The following is a 16,433-nucleotide window of genomic DNA, read 5'->3' on the forward strand; positions in this document are numbered from 1 at the left end:
TAGCGGAGATTCAGAGCCCCGATGCGGGGCGCTGCGCCACGTGACCGGTCCGGACCACGTGTCCGCCTCGGCTGCGCCGGGTCCGCCGCCGCCCCGTGGAGCCCCGCGCCAGGCCCACCCGCGTTCTGTCAGACTGACTTCCGGCCTTCGTGACGCCTCCGAGGTCAGATTTTCCAACAACCCGGTTGTGCCCGCCTCCGTGTGACATCACTTCCGTCTCGTACCCCAGCCGGCACTCAGGCGCACGCGCAGAACGCGATCGCGGAGCAATGGGTTCCTCCTGCGCAGGCGTCATGGGCCTGAGGGCGGAGCCTGGCCGCGCCGCGGTGCGCAGGCGCAGCCGACGGTGGGTCTGGGCTTTGGTCGACTGAGAGGTGAGTCGGGGGTCTGCGCCGCGTCCCGGGGCCGTGGGGGTCCGTGGCTCGGGGTGCGCAGCGCTCGGGAGATCCTAAGACGAAGGGGGTTCGGGCTTCGAACTTCTGCGCTCCTCCGGTCACGTGAGCGGGCGGCGCAGTGGAGAAACTGAGTCAGGCGGCGTCCACCGTAGCGCCTTCTCAGGAAGAGGCCGGCGTTTAGGTGTGGGGGCCACGTCAGCATCCTCGGGGTTCCCTCGGGGCCAGGATGTCATCCCAGCTTCGCCGCTCGCCACCCTGGTGACCTTGCTCAGCCTCAGTTTCCCCTCGTTGACAGCGGACGCCGTCACTGCTGTCCGCGCGGGCGGTGTTGGTGCCCGGCGCTCGCCGAGGTGGGTGGGGGGCGTGCCTGCCGGGCTCGCCCGCTTTGAGCAGCGGTAAGGCAGTGCCACCGCCACACTTGCCGTCGCGTCAGCGCTGTGGAGGCTGAGGCAGGAGGATCGGCGTGAGTTCCTGCCAGCCAGGACTGTATACTTTCACTCAAAGACACGGAAACGACAACCAAAAACCGTCTCGCCGAAGACTGGTACAGCTGCTTGCTCCAAAACCTATGATCCAGTATTGCATTTGAGGGAGTGAGGCAGTCGGATCACTGCGAGTTCAGGTCCAGCCTGGGCTACCTAGAGACTTTCAAGGCCCAGCCTGGACTACGCAAGAAGTTATGTGGGCCACAATGTGAGACCAGCTCAGTTTGTTGGGCAGTGTTTATGTATCCCTGGCTGCCCTCGACCTCAGTGAGTGGACAAGGCTGGCCTCGGATCCCCGCCTCTGCCCGGGATTAAAGTGTACCGCCACACCCGGCATCATAATTCATTTTGAAAAGGATGTTAATGTAGCCAGTAGTTTAGGTGTAAACAGGGTTTGCTGGCTGTCCTCCCAGCATATGGGAGGCTGAGGCAGGGGGATGGGAGTGATACTCAAGGCCAGCTTGGGCTATGTAGTGAGTTCCTCCTCTCTCAGAAACCAGAAGGGGCAGCCCACACCTTTGCCTTTATTCCCAGTATTCGGGAGGCAGAGGCAGGTGGATCTCTGAGTCTGAGGCCAGCCTGGGCTACACTGAGAGACTGTGCCTTGGAAAACCAAACCAAACCAAACAAGAAAATGAAATGGCAGCAGCAACAGCGAAACCAAAACAAATCCCTGAAATGGTTGTAAATGTCCTTGTTTGTCACTTGCAGGGGCCTGCCGACCTGTCGGCCTTGACGGGTCCCCAGCGGTAATCCGCTTTGCTCAGTTCCTGTCTGTGGTTATTTGTTTGAGCGATCTTTCCTCTCCCTGGCCATTCTGGGCAGTGTCTGGGGACTCTTGTGATTCCTGCGACCGCAGGGTCTGACCTCTGCACTGAGGAAACAGCTCTTTGAGTGATGGGTTTGTGCTCTGAGTTCGAGTCCCTACACCCCCATGTAAAAAGCCACAAGTGATGATAATCTTGTCCTCTTGGTCCAGGAGGCCAGAGACAGGCAGATTCCCTGGGCCCTCTTGCCTGTCTTTCAGTCCTGTGTTCCAGGCTAGCCTTGAATTCACAGAGATCCTCCTGCCTCTGTCTCCCAAGTGCTGGGATTAAAGGTGAGCACCATCACCGCCCAGTTAGACACTGTTTCTAAAGAACAAGGTGGTTGCTGGAGGAAGGACATGCTAGGTTGACGGTGTATGAACACACGCTCACACACATGCATGCGTGAGCATGCTAATGATGAAGCATGCCTATGATTCCAGCTCTCAGGAGGCAGACACTGGAGGATTGCCTTAAATTTGAGGCCCGCCTGGGCTACATGGTTAGCGCTAGTGTTAAAACCCTAGTCCGGTCGCTCCTCACCACTGAGGCCTCTGCGCAGATTACATGAGTCCCAAGATTGTGTGTGCACTCAGTTTTGCAAGGTAAAGGATTTCCCACTGGACTCTGTATCCTGGACCGGCTCGATTAGCTGAGCTGTGTTCAAGCCCTTCCTGTGTAGTTCTGTTTTGAGACGGGGTTTCCCTCACCCCAGGCGCCTCACCAGACCCGAGAAGTTGCCACACTGACCTTTGGCTTGTGGACTTGTTGGAGCGGGGAGGACATTAGCCCAGGCTGGCTTTCTGTTCTGGCAGTGTCCTACAGCCTGCTATATGCTGGATTGGAGGACAAGCCTTGATGTCCAGAGTGTTCCCAGGGATCCTGTAGTGCACGCTGTGCGTGTAAGTAAGCATGTGAAAGTTCTTGAGCCAAGCATTTATCATAGTGCTTCCTGGCAGGGAGCGTGACTCCGGCTGGTTACTTCCGGCTCACATCACAAACCCGCCACCCTGCCAGAGTCCTGCTCTGTGTTTCTTGGTCCTCGTGTGGGAGTCAGCTCTACACTTTCATATTTTTATATTTGAAACAGGAGTTCAAATAGCCCAGGCTGCCCTCAGACTGTGTAGGAGAATGTTCTTGATCCTGGTCTTCCTGCCTCCACCTCCCAAGTGCTGGGGGGATGGGAGTGTGCCATATGCTCTACTCTGTTTATTGTTTTTCATTGTTTTAAAGATTGGTTTCTAATTGTGTACACATTTGTGGGTTTGTGCACATGCATGCAGTGCCCATGGAGGCCAGAAGAGGGCATCAGATCATCCATAGCTGGGGTTCAGGCCCCTGTAAGTGGCTTATCTGGGTGTTGAGAACTGACCATCATCAACACTGCTCCTATGCGGTGTTGTCCCTGCCACCTGCATTGTTCTTTGAGGATGGAGCCCAGCTGGCTTTGAACTTATAGCAGCCTCCTGCAATCTTGCGTATGCTGGGATCACAACCCTGGCTCTGTTATGTTTCTTTTTCTTTTTTAAAAGCTTTCTTTATTATGTATACAACATTTTGCCTCTATGTCTGCCTGCACACCAGAAGGGGTCACCAGATCTCATTACAGATGGTTGTGAGCCACCATGGGGTTGCTGGGAATTGGAGTCAGGACCTCTGGAAGAGCAGCCAGTGCTCTTAACCTCTGAGTCATCTCTCCAGCCCCTCTGTTAGGTTTCTATAAGAAAACCAATAGCCAAAGAAGGGGGGCTGTGCTCCCCAAGAGACTGGATTGCATGGCTTGGAGAGAGGCCCTCCCTCTCAGGTTGCCACCTTGTGTGGATGGCACCTGGAGCTCGGACCTAGAAGACAGCTGACAACTGTCCAGAGTGCTCTGGGGTGCACAGCCCAAGATGAGGTCTGAGGCTACCTCAGGTTTGGGTGGGGATAGAACTTGTAGGTGCAGACCTATGGGGTGGGGGCTGCCCTTGAGTTTTGGGAAGTTTGGGATGCACAGCAGCTGTGCTCGCAGGGCCTGCCTGACGCCTAGACAGTGCTCCTGTGTGCTGCGATGTCTGCTTGCTTTGCAGGTGAGCACGGCTGTGCTTCAGGGAGCTGCTGTGGGTAGTGAGGTTGGGCAGGGCCTGTGTAGGGTTCAGAGGTGACACCCTTCATTTTGTCCTGGACAGGAGCGTAGGTAAGGGGGGGACGCTAGTGAGCTCTGCTATGCTGGGTGTGGGTTTAGTTCATTTGAGACAGGGTCTTACTGGCTGGTCTGGAACTTGCCGTATGGATGAGGCTAACTGCAAGGCTTTGCCATCTTCTTTCCTTGAAGCAGGGTACACCGACCCTGGGGTTAGCTTGGTGGCCAGCAAGACCCAGCCATCCTCCTGTCTCCACTCATGCCCTGGCACCAGGTAACCCACACATATGACCACAACCAGCCATTAGGTGGGTGCCGGGGATCTGAACTCGGGCCCTTCCACTTGTTCAGTGGGTGCTATTACCCACTCAGCCACCCTAGGTTTGGATTTGGTTCTGAGATGAAGGGGTGAGCGGGCACGGCGTTGTGCACGGGTGTGTTGGTCCTGGGCGAGCTGGGTCTGGTGCTGCACACTCATAGTGTTGTTGCTGTGGGGGAGAGTGGTGTGGAGACGGCACTTAGAGCACCCTGGGACTATGTCCTGGATGGTGGGCAGCTTTACTCAGCGTTCACTGTTCCGGAGACATGGGCCTTTGAGAGGCTTGTCCCCCAGCCAGAACCTTCCCCAACCTACCACGCCTGGGATGCGCTGTAGAGGAAGGCCAATGGCTGTGGGGAGGGAATTTGTGGTCTAAAGCGACCTTGACTCTCAGCTGGGTGGCTTGGGGGCTTGTCAGGACTGGTGCTGAGTGAGGAGAATATTCAACATTCCAGGCAGCCGTCACTGAGGGACTAAGGCAGACACTGCTGCTCCTCTTGGTGACAGGTCCATGTTGTCACAGAGCTGTCTTCTGATCCAGTCATCCTGTACTATGGAGACACCTGTTCTTTGTGGAGCCATCCTGGTCTCCACCCACTCTACTCTAGGAGGTCACCCTGGAGCAGGCAGGTTCATGCAGAGGCCACATGCCACGTCTTCCTCAGTGACTTCTGCAACCCTGCCAGTGGACTCCAGAGATCCCTGTCCCACCCCAGCCCTGCAGTACAGTGCGTTACCATGCTCAGCTTTTCACATGGATGTTGGGAATTTGAACTCGGGTCCTCATGTTTGCGGAGCAGCTAACACTGCACCCACGGTGCCATCTCCCAGCTGTAGTTTACAATTCTGGGCACGTGTGGGCGCTGTGGAGGAGACAGCTCAGGAGTCAGGCCTCTCTTTCCTCCATGTGGGCCCAGAGATGGAACTTAGTTTACCAGCTTGGTGACAAACTCCGCTACTAAGCCAGTTTTATTCATTTGTTTTGTGTTTGTATTTCTTGCTTTTTTTTAAAGGCAGGCTTTCCCTGTGTAGCCTGGCTGTCCTGGAACTCGCTCTGTAGGCCAGGCTGGCCTTGAACTCTCTCTGCCTCCCGAGTCTGGGGTTAAAAGCTTGCTTCACCCCTTCACTTATCTATTGAGTCAGAGTCTCCTCATAGCCCAGGCCAGCATGGAATGTGCTGTCCTCAGACCTCAGCTCCAGAGTGCTAGGATGGGAAGTGGCTTTCCCTTGCCTGATGGGCAGGCATGGAGTGGGTGTGTGGATTCCAGGCTCCCCTTGGGACAAGCCAGAGGTCCTGCTCGGCCTTAGCTTTCTGCCGTGCACAGTCTACCGCTGTCATTTGGTCCCTGGTTTGTGTCCCTAGTGGCTCATTTGTCCTTAGAGTCAGACCCTAAGCCTAGGTCTGAGCCGGCTGTGTTAAACACAGCGACCTCTCTCCCCTGATGCTGGTAAGAGGAGAAAGGGTCCTTTTCAGGTGAGGGGACGTCCCAGAGCCTGGATGGCTTCTTCTGAGACGGGGCGACTATTGCCACCTCTGTCTTCACATAGTGGCCCCCTTTGGGGGATCTCAGACATCTTCATCATGTTAGTGTTTTGTGACTAGGGCTCCAGGCTTTGTATATGCTAGGCAAGAGCTTGGAGCTGAGCAGAACCCCTGCAGAGTTTAAAGCTGTGTGTGTCCCCATCCATACCTCCAGCAGAGGGGATCAGATCATCTCCCCAGCCCCCGTATTTATTTCGTTATCTTGAAACAGAGACTCCCTGTTGGCTATGGCTGGCCTCTGCCTCCTCAGTGCTGGGAATAATAGCGTGAGCCATGACTTTCAATCCCTGACCTCTGGTCTACTCAGACTGACCTTGAACACTTCATTCTCCTGCCTCAGCCACAGGGGTACCAGGATCACAGGCTAGTGGTCTCTGCCCTAAATCTTTCCCTGAATCAGGACCCACTCTGGCCTCACTTTAACCTGGTTACCTCTACAAAGACCCTGTCTTCAAAGGCAGTCAGTCATACTTGGGCTCTGGGATCCAGGGGTCTGTAGAGGTGAGGGGGAAAGTGTATCTGCTTGTGGGTTCTGTAGCCCCAGCGCCAGCCTGGGAGCAGGCCCCCACCGTGCTGTTTTCATGTCTCAGTCTTCAATCCAGATTGACCCTACCCCTCTCAGATCATGATCTGAGGCTGCCTTCTAGAATGTTCATGTCAAAGTGCCAATCACTGTGGTGCAGCCAGCATGTGTGTCCTCAGGCCAGGGTGTCTTGTCCAGCAGGCATGTGTGGAGTGCCTGGCCAGTGGCCAGCACCCACCACTGCTAAGAGCATCCCCTGTGTCGGTCGGGTGTCAGGATGAAGGTCATGGCAGAAGGGACCAGTGTATGCTGGGGGAGGGAAGGTTGGACAGCCCTGCCCTTGTGGTCGTGGTGAGTGGAGAAGAGAGATGGCATAGAAAGTCCATGGGTGCCGGTCAGGCATGGCCAGCAGTGGCCTCTCAGGCAGGAGCTGCCCAGCCTGTTGAGACGGGCAGGCACAGAGCTCCTAGGCACAAGGGACACCTTGTGAGCCTGCAGAGGGATGTGTCCCACACTGCCTCCTCCATTCCAGGATCTGGGTCCTCCCTTCTTACGCACCACCAGGCCTGCTGGCGCCACTTTCAGTGACACAGGAGGAAACTGAGGCTCGGGATACTGAGCTGGTCCCTTGGGGCCCCACAGTGCTATCAGTCTGGGTCTGTGTAGAGGGATCGTGACATTGGGACAAGTGTGGGCCCTGCTCTGGCCGAGGACTGTCCGTGATGGTGCAGTGGCTGTGAGGTTTCTGTCTACCACTTGACGGGTGTAGGAACTGAGAGATCAGCAGGGCAGCCAGCTCATTGGCTTTGAGAGTCACATGGCCTTTCCATTACTTGCAGGGCTATCATGTGATCTTCTGTCCTGGACTGGAGACCACAAGTCTGAACTTTGATGGCAGAGCCACATGCCCCAGCTGTCCTCCTTCCTGCCCTCCTCACCTCTGGGCTGCTGTTGCCCTGGTCTCTCTGCTTGTAGCCCTGTCGTGTGGTGTCTGCTGTGGGTTTATGTCAGTGCTGCCCGTGCTCGCAGCTCCCTACAGAGACGTGACCTCAAAACCCTACCCCAGGCTGGGCTGGAGAGATGGCTCAGTGGTTAAGAGCATTGCCTGCTCTTCCAAAGGTCCGGAGTTCAATTCCCAGCAACCACTTGGTGGCTCACAACCATCTGTAAAGAGGTCTGGCGCCCTCTTCTGGCCTTTAGGCATACACACAGACAGAATATTGTATACATAATAAATAAATAAATATTTAAAAAAAAAAAACCTACCCCAGGGGACTGAGCTCATTATTGCCTCCAAAGATTCCCTGGGCTGAAATAGCCCCAAGGTGGTCAGGAATGCCCCATCCCGCGGTCCCTCTGGTGTTCAGAGATGTCCTGGTGACACTGTGCAGTGTCACCGGGTGTCTTGGGGACTGGGGCAGGTAAGCTGAAGCACCTGCCAAGCTCTGGGTGTGTATGGGTGGTCAAGGAACTAGACACCTCACCCTGGGTCCCAAAAAACAGCTGTGCTCACCTGACCCCGGGAGGGGCTGTGAAAAGAAGTGCTCAGAGATGACACTTTCCCTGGGCTTGCTCTCCACCCATCCCCAGCACTGCCCTGTGAGAGTCGTTTCCGTGTGGCTCCATGCCATGGTGTCACCAACTGTGACTAGGACTGGCTGGTGATCTCGGGCAGCTCTGGTAGTGGTCGGCTGCCAGGTCTCCACCCCCAGTCCCACATCCTACACTTTGACTGTCCCCACAGGTCTGAGCAGGCAGCGTCACCTCAATAGCCTCGAGATGGACAACAGGAAGCGCCTGGCGTATGCCATCATCCAGTTCCTGCACGGCCAGCTGCGGCATGGCGGCCTCTCGCCTGATGCCCAGGAGAGCCTAGAGGGTAGGTGTGGCTGATGCCCTGCCAGCCTCTGTCCAGAGCCTCTGTTCTCTTCCATGGTTCATGAGGGGAGTGGCAGGTGCCTAGCACCCCACTGGTGCCCAGGGTCCCCTTTGCTGTTCCTTGTGACAGTGGCCCTAATCATCTCCCTGCTGGCAGCCGAGGTTCAGCCCCTAGTATGGTGCCAGCATCCAGCATCCTTCCCTCTGCTTCCCCAGTACCATATGTCTCACAGAGGACAGTGGTTCCAGGCAGTTTCCATGGCTGCTGGGCTCCTGTGTGGACCTCCCTGCCTTCCTCATTGTGTGGCACTGTTCCTGGGGAGATGTGACCAGTGTTTGTCCACTTGAGACAGACACCACCATAGCCCAGCTTATAAGCCAGTGAGGTCACTTACAGGAGCAGAAATGACTCAGACCGCTGTGTCACGAGAGCTCACCCCAGCATGGGTGACAGCTCCCCAGTGTGGCCTGGAGTGTCCTTTCCCGAGGAGCCCAGCCTGCTGCTGCGCTTGACCCAGCCTGCTGCACCGGTCTGTTCCCAGAGGGCCTCACCCCTGGGACCCCACAGAGGACGTGAGGTCACCCACCTCAGGCCTCCTGCTGTCAGGCGAGCATGTCTGAGGCCGACTGAAGGTTACTGAGAAGATAGTATAGGTGGTTGGGGTTTTCGGATACATGTTTGAAGACACGTGAGTGCTGGGCAGGGGCTCAGTGGGTAGAACATGCAGCCTAGCTTGTCTGAAGTCCATGGTTCAAACCGGGTACGCCGGTGCACACCTGTTACCAGAACTCGGTGTGGGGCTGGAGGCGAGAGGGTAGCTTGAACTAACTACCCGTAGGCCCCGGCCCATGCCCGGTAGCCCGACACTCCAGGGCCAGCTCATCTACCCTCCCATACAGTTGCCATCCAGTGTCTGGAGACAGCCTTTGGGGTGACAATGGAGGACAGTGACCTAGCTCTCCCCCAGACCCTGCCAGAGATATTTGAAGCCGCTGCTGCCAGCAAGGTGAGCCTGGGTTTCCCCTGATGGCAGTGTGTGGGCATTTGGTACTTTACCCAGGTCACCCGGCCGTCTGAGCTGGGTAGCATCCTGCAAGGGCAGGTTTAGTTAGACACAGTGGGATTGTTTTCCCCCTAGCAGGAGATGCCACAGGACCCGAGGGGCCCTGACAGGACACCACCCTCTGAGGAGGACTCCGCTGAGGCAGAGCGCCTCAAAACTGAAGGTAAGGGCGACAGATATCTCATGGGAGCCTCTGCAAGGTGCCGGAGGGAGCGGTCAGTGGGAGGGGCAGGGTCACTGGCATGTTAAAAGTGCATGTGTGGGCTGGAGGGATGGTGCAGCCTGTGTGGGCTGCAGGGACGGTGCAGCATTCAAGCTCGCACTGTCCTTGCAGGGGCCTAGGTCGGTTCTCTGTGCGCAGCTCTGGGGGATCCATTAGCCTCTGTGGGCACTGCACCCGCATGCCCTTACACATACGTAATTCGGAATAAAATATGTATTTATCCTAGCATTCAAGAGGCATATCATCTTTGAGTTCAAAATTAGCTCAGTCCCCATGGTGCGTTCCAGGCCAGCCAGGATTCCATTGTAAAACCCTCAAAAACAAAACTTAAGTTTTTTTAAAGATTTTTTTAATTATGTATACGTATACAATGTTCTGCCTGCATATCTGCCTGCAGGCCAGGAGGGGGCACCATATTTCATTATATGATGGCTGTGAGCCACTATGTGGTTGCTGGGAATTGAACTCAGGACCACTGGAAGAACAGCCTGTGCTCTTAACTGCTGAGCCATCTCTCCAGCCCTTTTTTTAATGTATTATAATAATAAAATGGGCCGGGCGATGGTGGCACACGCCTTTACTCCCAGCACTTGGGAGGCAGAGACAGGGGGATCTCTTTGAGTTCGAGACCAGCCTGGTCTACAGAGCTAGTTCCAGGACAGGCTCCAAAGCCACAGAGAAACCCTGTCTGTCTTGAACCCCACCCCCCCAAAATAAAGAAATAAAAAACAAATAATAAAATGGGTGGTGGTGGAGCATGCCTTTACTCCCAGCACTCAGGAAGTGGGGGGGGAGGGATAAAACTTAATGATCTGCGTGAACCATGGCTTTCAGGAAAAGCCCAAAAAGACACATGCTCAGGTAGACCACAGGCCCTACAGGCAACCATCTGTGGCTCGTAGGAGGTGACTGGCCCTACCTGTCTTTGGTTCTGTGTGAGATGCACTTGGCTGGAACACGAGCCTGAGCAGGCTGCATTCTTGTCAAGTGGGCACTGCCTCTGTCTGGAGCAGTGGGCAGAGCCTCCGCCCAGCTTGCGTGAAGATGGCTTCTACCCCCAGCACCGCGTTTCCCAGGCATGGTGCCATACCTCTCGTTCCAGCACTGGGGTAGAGGCAGGAGGGCCAGGAGTTGCCCATGTCGTAAGTTTGAGGCCAGCCTGGGATACGTGACCCTTTATCTGAAAAGAAGTCCCAGTGTCACCTGGGCGTCGGCCCTTTTGGAATATTAGCCCAGAGGAGCTAGGGGTTGATGACAGCATGGGCTAGCCTGTGGCAATGTGGGTCAGTCTGCAGCAGCAAGGGCCAGCCTATGTTCCTCTCTCGCTCCGCAGGTAACGAGCAGATGAAGCTGGAGAACTTTGAGGCAGCCGTGCACCTCTACGGCAAAGCCATTGATCTCAACCCCTCCAATGCCGTCTACTTCTGTAACAGGTGCTGGTCTGGCCAGGGGCATGGTTGCAGCTGTGGGGGACCTGGGAGGTGTGGACTGTGCTGAACTATGGCTCCAAGTGAAGAGCGAGGGTCAGGTGGTCTCCTAGGGTGTGGGAAGAGTCCGTACTGGTGTCTTTTGAGATGGTATGATTCTCACCTAAGACCCTGAGCTGGGTAAGCGCAGTCCTGCACCAGACAGCTGGAGACTCAGATAGCCCGCCCTATTATTGTCCTTTTTATTTTGTCTTTTCGGTTATGTGGTACAGAGTCACACATAGCCATGTGTCCCTGTCAAGGTCTGTGGTAGGCTCTGGAGCCTCTGTGGTCCCAGTGGAGTGGGGTATCATGCCCACCCACCTTCCTGCCACAGACCAGCGCCTAGAGAGGCCTCTGTCCTCTGTGAGGAGGGCCAGAGTGTCTGCTGACTGACCCGTCTCTCCAGAGCTGCAGCCTACAGCAAGCTGGGGAACTACGTGGGGGCTGTGCAGGACTGCGAACGTGCTATCGGCATCGACCCAGGCTACAGCAAAGCCTATGGCCGCATGGGGTAAGTGCAGATGGTGCTGCGGTGTGTGCCACAGGGTCAGGACCACGTTCCTCGAGCAGCTGCAGCATGGGGAGACTGGATACCTGTGCCGTGTGCTCATTGCCAAGGCAGGTGCCTGGGAGCACCTGTCCTTGTGTGCAGTGCAGCCAGGCAGGCCTTCCTGCAGTGAACAAAATATTGCCATCCCTGTTTTTTTGTTTTTCTTTTTTCTTTTTAAAGATTGATTTATTTTATTTATTGTGTATACAGGGTTCTGTCCACATATCTGCCTGCAGGCCAGAAGAGGGCACCAGATCTCATTCAGATGGTTGTGAGCCACCATGTGGTTGCTGGGAATTGAACTCAGGACCTCTGGAAGAGCAGTCAGTGCTCTTACCCTCCGAACCATCTCTCCAGCACTCACCGCCCCTCCCTCTTTTTAATATCAATTTTTTATTTTTTTGAGACAGAGTTTCTCTGTTCTCTGTGTAGCCTTGGCTGTCCTGAAATCTGCTCTGTAGACCAGACTGGCCTCAAGCTCTTAGATATCCTCCTGCCTCTTCCTAGTGCTGGGATTGGATGTGTGCCATCACTGACCCATCCCTTTGTTCTTTTGGGAGACCAGCCTCAGGCTCTCCAGGTATCGTCAGTAGCTTTCTTAGATGTAGGCTAGAGCTTTTTATTTATTTATTTATTTTATTTATTTTTTAAACTTTTTTCTTTTTTTTAAAGATATATTTATTTATTATGTATACAACTTTCTGCCTCCATGTATACCCACACACCAGAGGATGGCGCCAGATCTCATTACAGATGGCTGTGAGCCACCATGTGGTTGCTGGGAATTGAACTCAGGACCTCTGGAAGAGCAGACGGCGCTCTTAATCACTGAGCCATCTCTCCAGCCCTGGCTAGGGCTTTTTAGAGCCTGTCCTGGAACTCACTCTGTAGACCAGGCTGGCCTCGAACTCACAGAGATCCGCCTGCCCCAGCCTCCTGAGTGCTGGACATGTGTCACCTCAGTCTCTCCAGATGAGGAGTGCCCTCCCCTCCGTGGAGCCCCTGCCCTGTGTGGGTCTCCGCCCTCGTGTTGCTTCACCCTGGTGCCTTGGCCTGGTCCATAAAGGAGACAGGAGAGGGTTGGCGCTGAGTCTCATTGGCCTCCTAAAGCTCACCTGACGTGCTCTTGTCTCCAGCCTTGCACTCTCCAGCCTGAACAAACATGCCGAGGCTGTGGCTTACTATAAGAAGGCCCTGGAACTGGACCCTGAGAATGACACATACAAGTCCAACCTCAAGATCGCGGAGCTGAAGCTGCGGGAGGCGCCAAGTCCCGTGAGCCTATTCTACAAGAGGGGGTGATGGGAGGCCATGCTGGAGCACCTGCTCTAGGAGGGCTTTCAGGAACATGGGGCAGAGTAGGCCCCGGGGCCATGTAGGTCATAGAGGAACTGAGGACATGGAGCAGGACCCTCCATGGTCTGTGTGATGGTGACAGGTCTGAAGGTCACAGACAAGGTGGTGGGGTGCAGGCTGTGCAGGGGTTCACAGTGACAGGCAGGCTTGTTGGGGGCTCCTGGCAGGACCCTCTCTGAATGGTGTAGAGCTTCCGAGACCCTGAGGGCTGCGGCCAGTCGTCTTTTCCCCAGAGTGGCCAGGCTGGCTCCAGACACCACTAACTGATGCTTCTCCTTCAGACGGGAGGCGTGGGCAGCCTGGACATTGCCGGCCTGCTGAACAACCCGCACTTCATCACCATGGTAGGTACACAGCTCAGCCTCCACAGACCAGACCAGGGTTCCCGCCCCAAGCCTGCCCCTATGAGGAGGCTGTGGTGCACTGTGTCTGCACTTTGGGCACTGCAGCCTCAGCCAGCAGGGATTGTTTGCAGTTCTTGCTGAACTTGTCACTCCTAGGGTGTCTGGCTCTGTGGGCATGCCGTTTGGAGAATGGGCTGGGCCTTGCTGCCATGCCCCCCCCCCCAGCCATGTGTCGTCTCCAGAGGGCAAACATGGCTGTTTGGGGGGGACTGGCCTGTGTGAGGCCTGGAGCCCTCCTCAGCCTTGGAAAGAAAGGAACCCGTGTCAAGTCGGAAATCTGTTGGGACTGTCCGCCCTCTGGGGCCAGTGTGGCTTCCTCCTAATGCGTCTGTCTTCTTCCTCTTCAGGCTTCCAGCTTAATGAACAGTCCCCAGCTGCAGCAGCTGTAAGTGACACTGCCCCGCTGTCCTTCCCTGCTAGAGTACGTGTGTGCGTGACTCAGTGAGGCCAGAAGGGGGGTCAGATCCCTGTGAGCTGCCGTGTGGGTGCTGGGAACAGAACCCAGGACTTTGATGGGAGCAGCCAGTGTTCTGTGAATCATTTCTCCATCCTCTGTTACAATTTTTTTTTTTTTTTTTTTTTTTTTTGGTTTTCCAAGACAGGGTTTCTCTGTGGCTTTGGAGCCTGTCCTGGCACTAGCTCTGTAGACCTAGTGAGGCTGGTCTCGAACTCACAGAGATCCGCCTGCCTCTGCCTCCGAGTGCTGGGATTAAAGGCGTGCGCCACCACCGCCCGGCTTACAATTTTTTTTTAATAAGAGAAAGCCAGAGTTGTTGCTTTTGTTTGTTAGTTTGTATTTGTATAAGAGAAATCCAAAGTCTACTTTAGTATTTATGTTTTGAGGCAGGGTCCCACTGCGTAGCTCCAGCTGGGTGTAAACCAAAACAGCCTTGACCTCTGTGCTGAATTAAATGCAGCCTTGCTGTCCTAGAGTTCACGAGTCACCAGGTTGTCACACAGCTGCTGCACCTGCTGCCTGCTTAGCCCTTCAGTCCCCCTGGTCCAGTTCTCTCCCCATCTCAGCACCCACAGCTTGACCTCTCGACCCTGTGGGCCAGTTGTGGGCATTTATTTCCCATTATGGCGTTGTGTCTGGGCCTCTGTGTGCGGCTCTTGAATGACATAGATCCCTTGGGTCCCCTGGCGCTATGGTGTGGGTCAGAGCCTCCTGTTGAGAGCTGTCAGGAGCCATTTGTCCTGACTGCTGTCTGCCATGCAGCTGTGTGCGTGGTGCTGCTGGCTCATTCTCTATAGGGTGTCCGAGGTCTCCTTTAATTCCTGCCAGCTCCCCACATTGTCAGTTATGGCAAACACATGTGGACTCAGCTTACAGCCCGAGAGGAGGGGGCGCAACTGTGGGAAGGGCCTGCTCACCCGACGAGTTGTCTGTGGGTCCTGGGACAGAGGCAGGGCTGCACAGGCTGTGTGCTTAGTCCTTTCTCCTGCAGGATGTCAGGCATGATTTCTGGCGGCCATAACCCCTTGGGCACCCCGGGCAGCAGTTCATCGCAGAGTGACTTGGCCAGCCTCATCCAGGCGTGAGTGCTGCATGGGTCTGGGAGGGGTAGGGAGAGGCTGCCGCGGGTGGGAGGGGCAGGCCAGAGAGGGGGTGGCAGGAAGCAGCAGCACAGTTGGTCTCCTGGGCATCCACAGGGGCCAGCAATTTGCACAGCAGATGCAGCAGCAGAACCCAGAGTTTGTGGAGCAGATCCGGAGCCAGGTGGTGCGCAGCCGGACACCCAGCGCCAGCCACGAGGAGCAGCAAGAGTGACGGTAAAGCCAGCAGTGCTACCTGTGCCAACGGTCGGGCTGTCCTGTCCCTGCTTGTTTGTACCTATAAGAAGTTCCCCGTTTGCTGTCTACATGAGAATTAGTGTCTGTTTCCAAAGCTAACCTCGGGTGTTGGTCCTCAGACCTCAGCCTTTGGGGTGTCACTGGCCTGGAGTTTTGTCAGGTTCTCCAGTTCCCGCGTCACACCGCTGGGTTTGCTGGCTCATTCCACGCTGCTTGATTATTTATTTGCGTGGCTTCTGGAGACTGAACTCAGGTCCTCAGGTGTGAGAGAAGTGAGCACTTCACAGGCTGAGCCATCCCCCAGCCCTCATGTTTAGTTTTGTATTTTGGTTTTTGGTCTCAAGTTGCCAAAGCTGTCCCCAAACTAGAGAACCAGGCGACAGGTGTCTGCCACCACATTTAACTGCTGGTAGTTTCCCTGACGCCATCCTGCACCCGGGTGTCCCCATCTGGCCTCCTTTGCTGGACCCCTAGTCTGGTCCTGGCTTTCACTGCCCTGGCTTCTGTCCACAGCTCATCTGTGTGGTGATCCCATCGCTCCTCGGCCTCCTGGTGTTTTAGCATTTCCTCCGTCAGGCTGCCCAAGAGAGACTGGACCTGCATGTTAAGACGGACTCGCCCCTGTGTTTCTCTTCATTCCCAATCCCCCACTTCTGTTTTTTGTATTCTTGCCACCCCCATCCCTTCCCGGAAGAGTCAACCGGACAGCCACACACCAGCACCCTCTCCTTCAGCACCTAGGGAAGCTGCTGGGGGTGCAGGGCAGCACGGGAGCCACGGGTGTGTTCTGGGCCCTTGGGTCCCAAGCCCTACCCTGCCTGGTTTAAAGGGACTTGAATGGTTGACTCTCAGCCCCCTGGGAAGCGTCCACTGCCAGCCCCAGCCAGGTGCCAGCGTTCTGTGCTCACACTTGGGTTGCAGGTCCCAACAGGTGCCCCTGCCTGACTTATCTCAGTGGCCTGTGCCACACAGGCGAGACCTGTGACTTTTGCCCCACTTGTGGACTGTTCATGTCCCCTTCACAGCCAGCAGTTCTGCTCCATCCTCAGCCCGGACAGAAGACATGGGCACCCGTCCTCCATCTCGTGGGAATTCAGTGTCTCGGGTTGGTGGGCAGTCTGAGGGTGTTGGCCCCGTGCCATGTGCTGAGCCCTGAAACAGCCACCAGAACCATTTTTGTTCAGGGGCAGTCTGTACAGTGAGTGAGGCCATGTAGCTGTGTCGTGTCACACCCCCCCCCTCAGCTCCGGGAATGGGAGGCAAGATCTCAGGACAGCTGAGCCACCAGTAGTGTCAGGTGTGTGTGTTGTAGGTAGCCAGTAGGAAATTGGCCCTGTGGCCAGTGCCATCCGCTTGCAGGCCGCAGCAGTGCCCACCTGGGCACAGAACTCCTGGGTAATAAAGAGACAAGGGTGATACTTGGCCTCCCGTGTCAGCCTGAATCCCATGGACCTGACAACTAACACACCGCAGCCTGGAGGGTCAGTCTGTCCCCCTGATGA

General features: G+C 55.7%; 1 protein-coding gene across 2 annotated transcripts; it reads left to right on the forward strand.

Moving 5' to 3' along the window:
- Positions 1 to 236: 236 nt before the first annotated feature.
- Sgta (small glutamine rich tetratricopeptide repeat co-chaperone alpha) lies at positions 237 to 16,354 on the forward strand. 2 transcript variants are annotated; one of them, XM_050123456.1, is made up of 12 exons: positions 237 to 374; positions 7,938 to 8,072; positions 8,972 to 9,078; positions 9,211 to 9,298; positions 10,692 to 10,791; positions 11,234 to 11,338; positions 12,514 to 12,652; positions 13,015 to 13,077; positions 13,485 to 13,522; positions 14,586 to 14,675; positions 14,791 to 14,910; positions 15,445 to 16,354. In XM_050123456.1, the coding sequence occupies exons 2-11, from the start codon at positions 7,973 to 7,975 to the stop codon at positions 14,906 to 14,908; spliced, it is 948 nt and encodes a 315-aa protein (XP_049979413.1). In that variant the 5' UTR covers positions 237 to 374; positions 7,938 to 7,972; the 3' UTR covers positions 14,909 to 14,910; positions 15,445 to 16,354. The 2 variants fall into 2 exon arrangements, with proteins under 2 accessions (XP_049979413.1, XP_049979414.1); XM_050123457.1 differs by having other exon boundaries at positions 9,214 to 9,298.
- The last annotated feature ends 79 nt before the right edge of the window (positions 16,355 to 16,433 follow it).

This window comes from Alexandromys fortis, unplaced genomic scaffold, assembly GCF_014885135.2.
Source record: "Alexandromys fortis isolate MF-2015 unplaced genomic scaffold, M_Fortis_MF-2015_v1.1 scaffold_221, whole genome shotgun sequence".
Taxonomy (NCBI): Eukaryota; Metazoa; Chordata; class Mammalia; order Rodentia; family Cricetidae; genus Alexandromys; species Alexandromys fortis.

Bases quoted from the DNA above. Each gene is read 5' to 3' on its own strand.
- Sgta (XM_050123456.1), top strand. From the start codon at position 7,973: ATGGACAACAGGAAGCGCCTGGCGTATGCCATCATCCAGTTCCTGCAC. The intron at 9,299-10,691 runs GTAAGGGCGACA...CTCGCTCCGCAG, and splicing joins AGAGCGCCTCAAAACTGAAG to GTAACGAGCAGATGAAGCTG. The intron at 14,676-14,790 runs GTGAGTGCTGCA...GGGCATCCACAG, and splicing joins TTGGCCAGCCTCATCCAGGC to GGGCCAGCAATTTGCACAGC.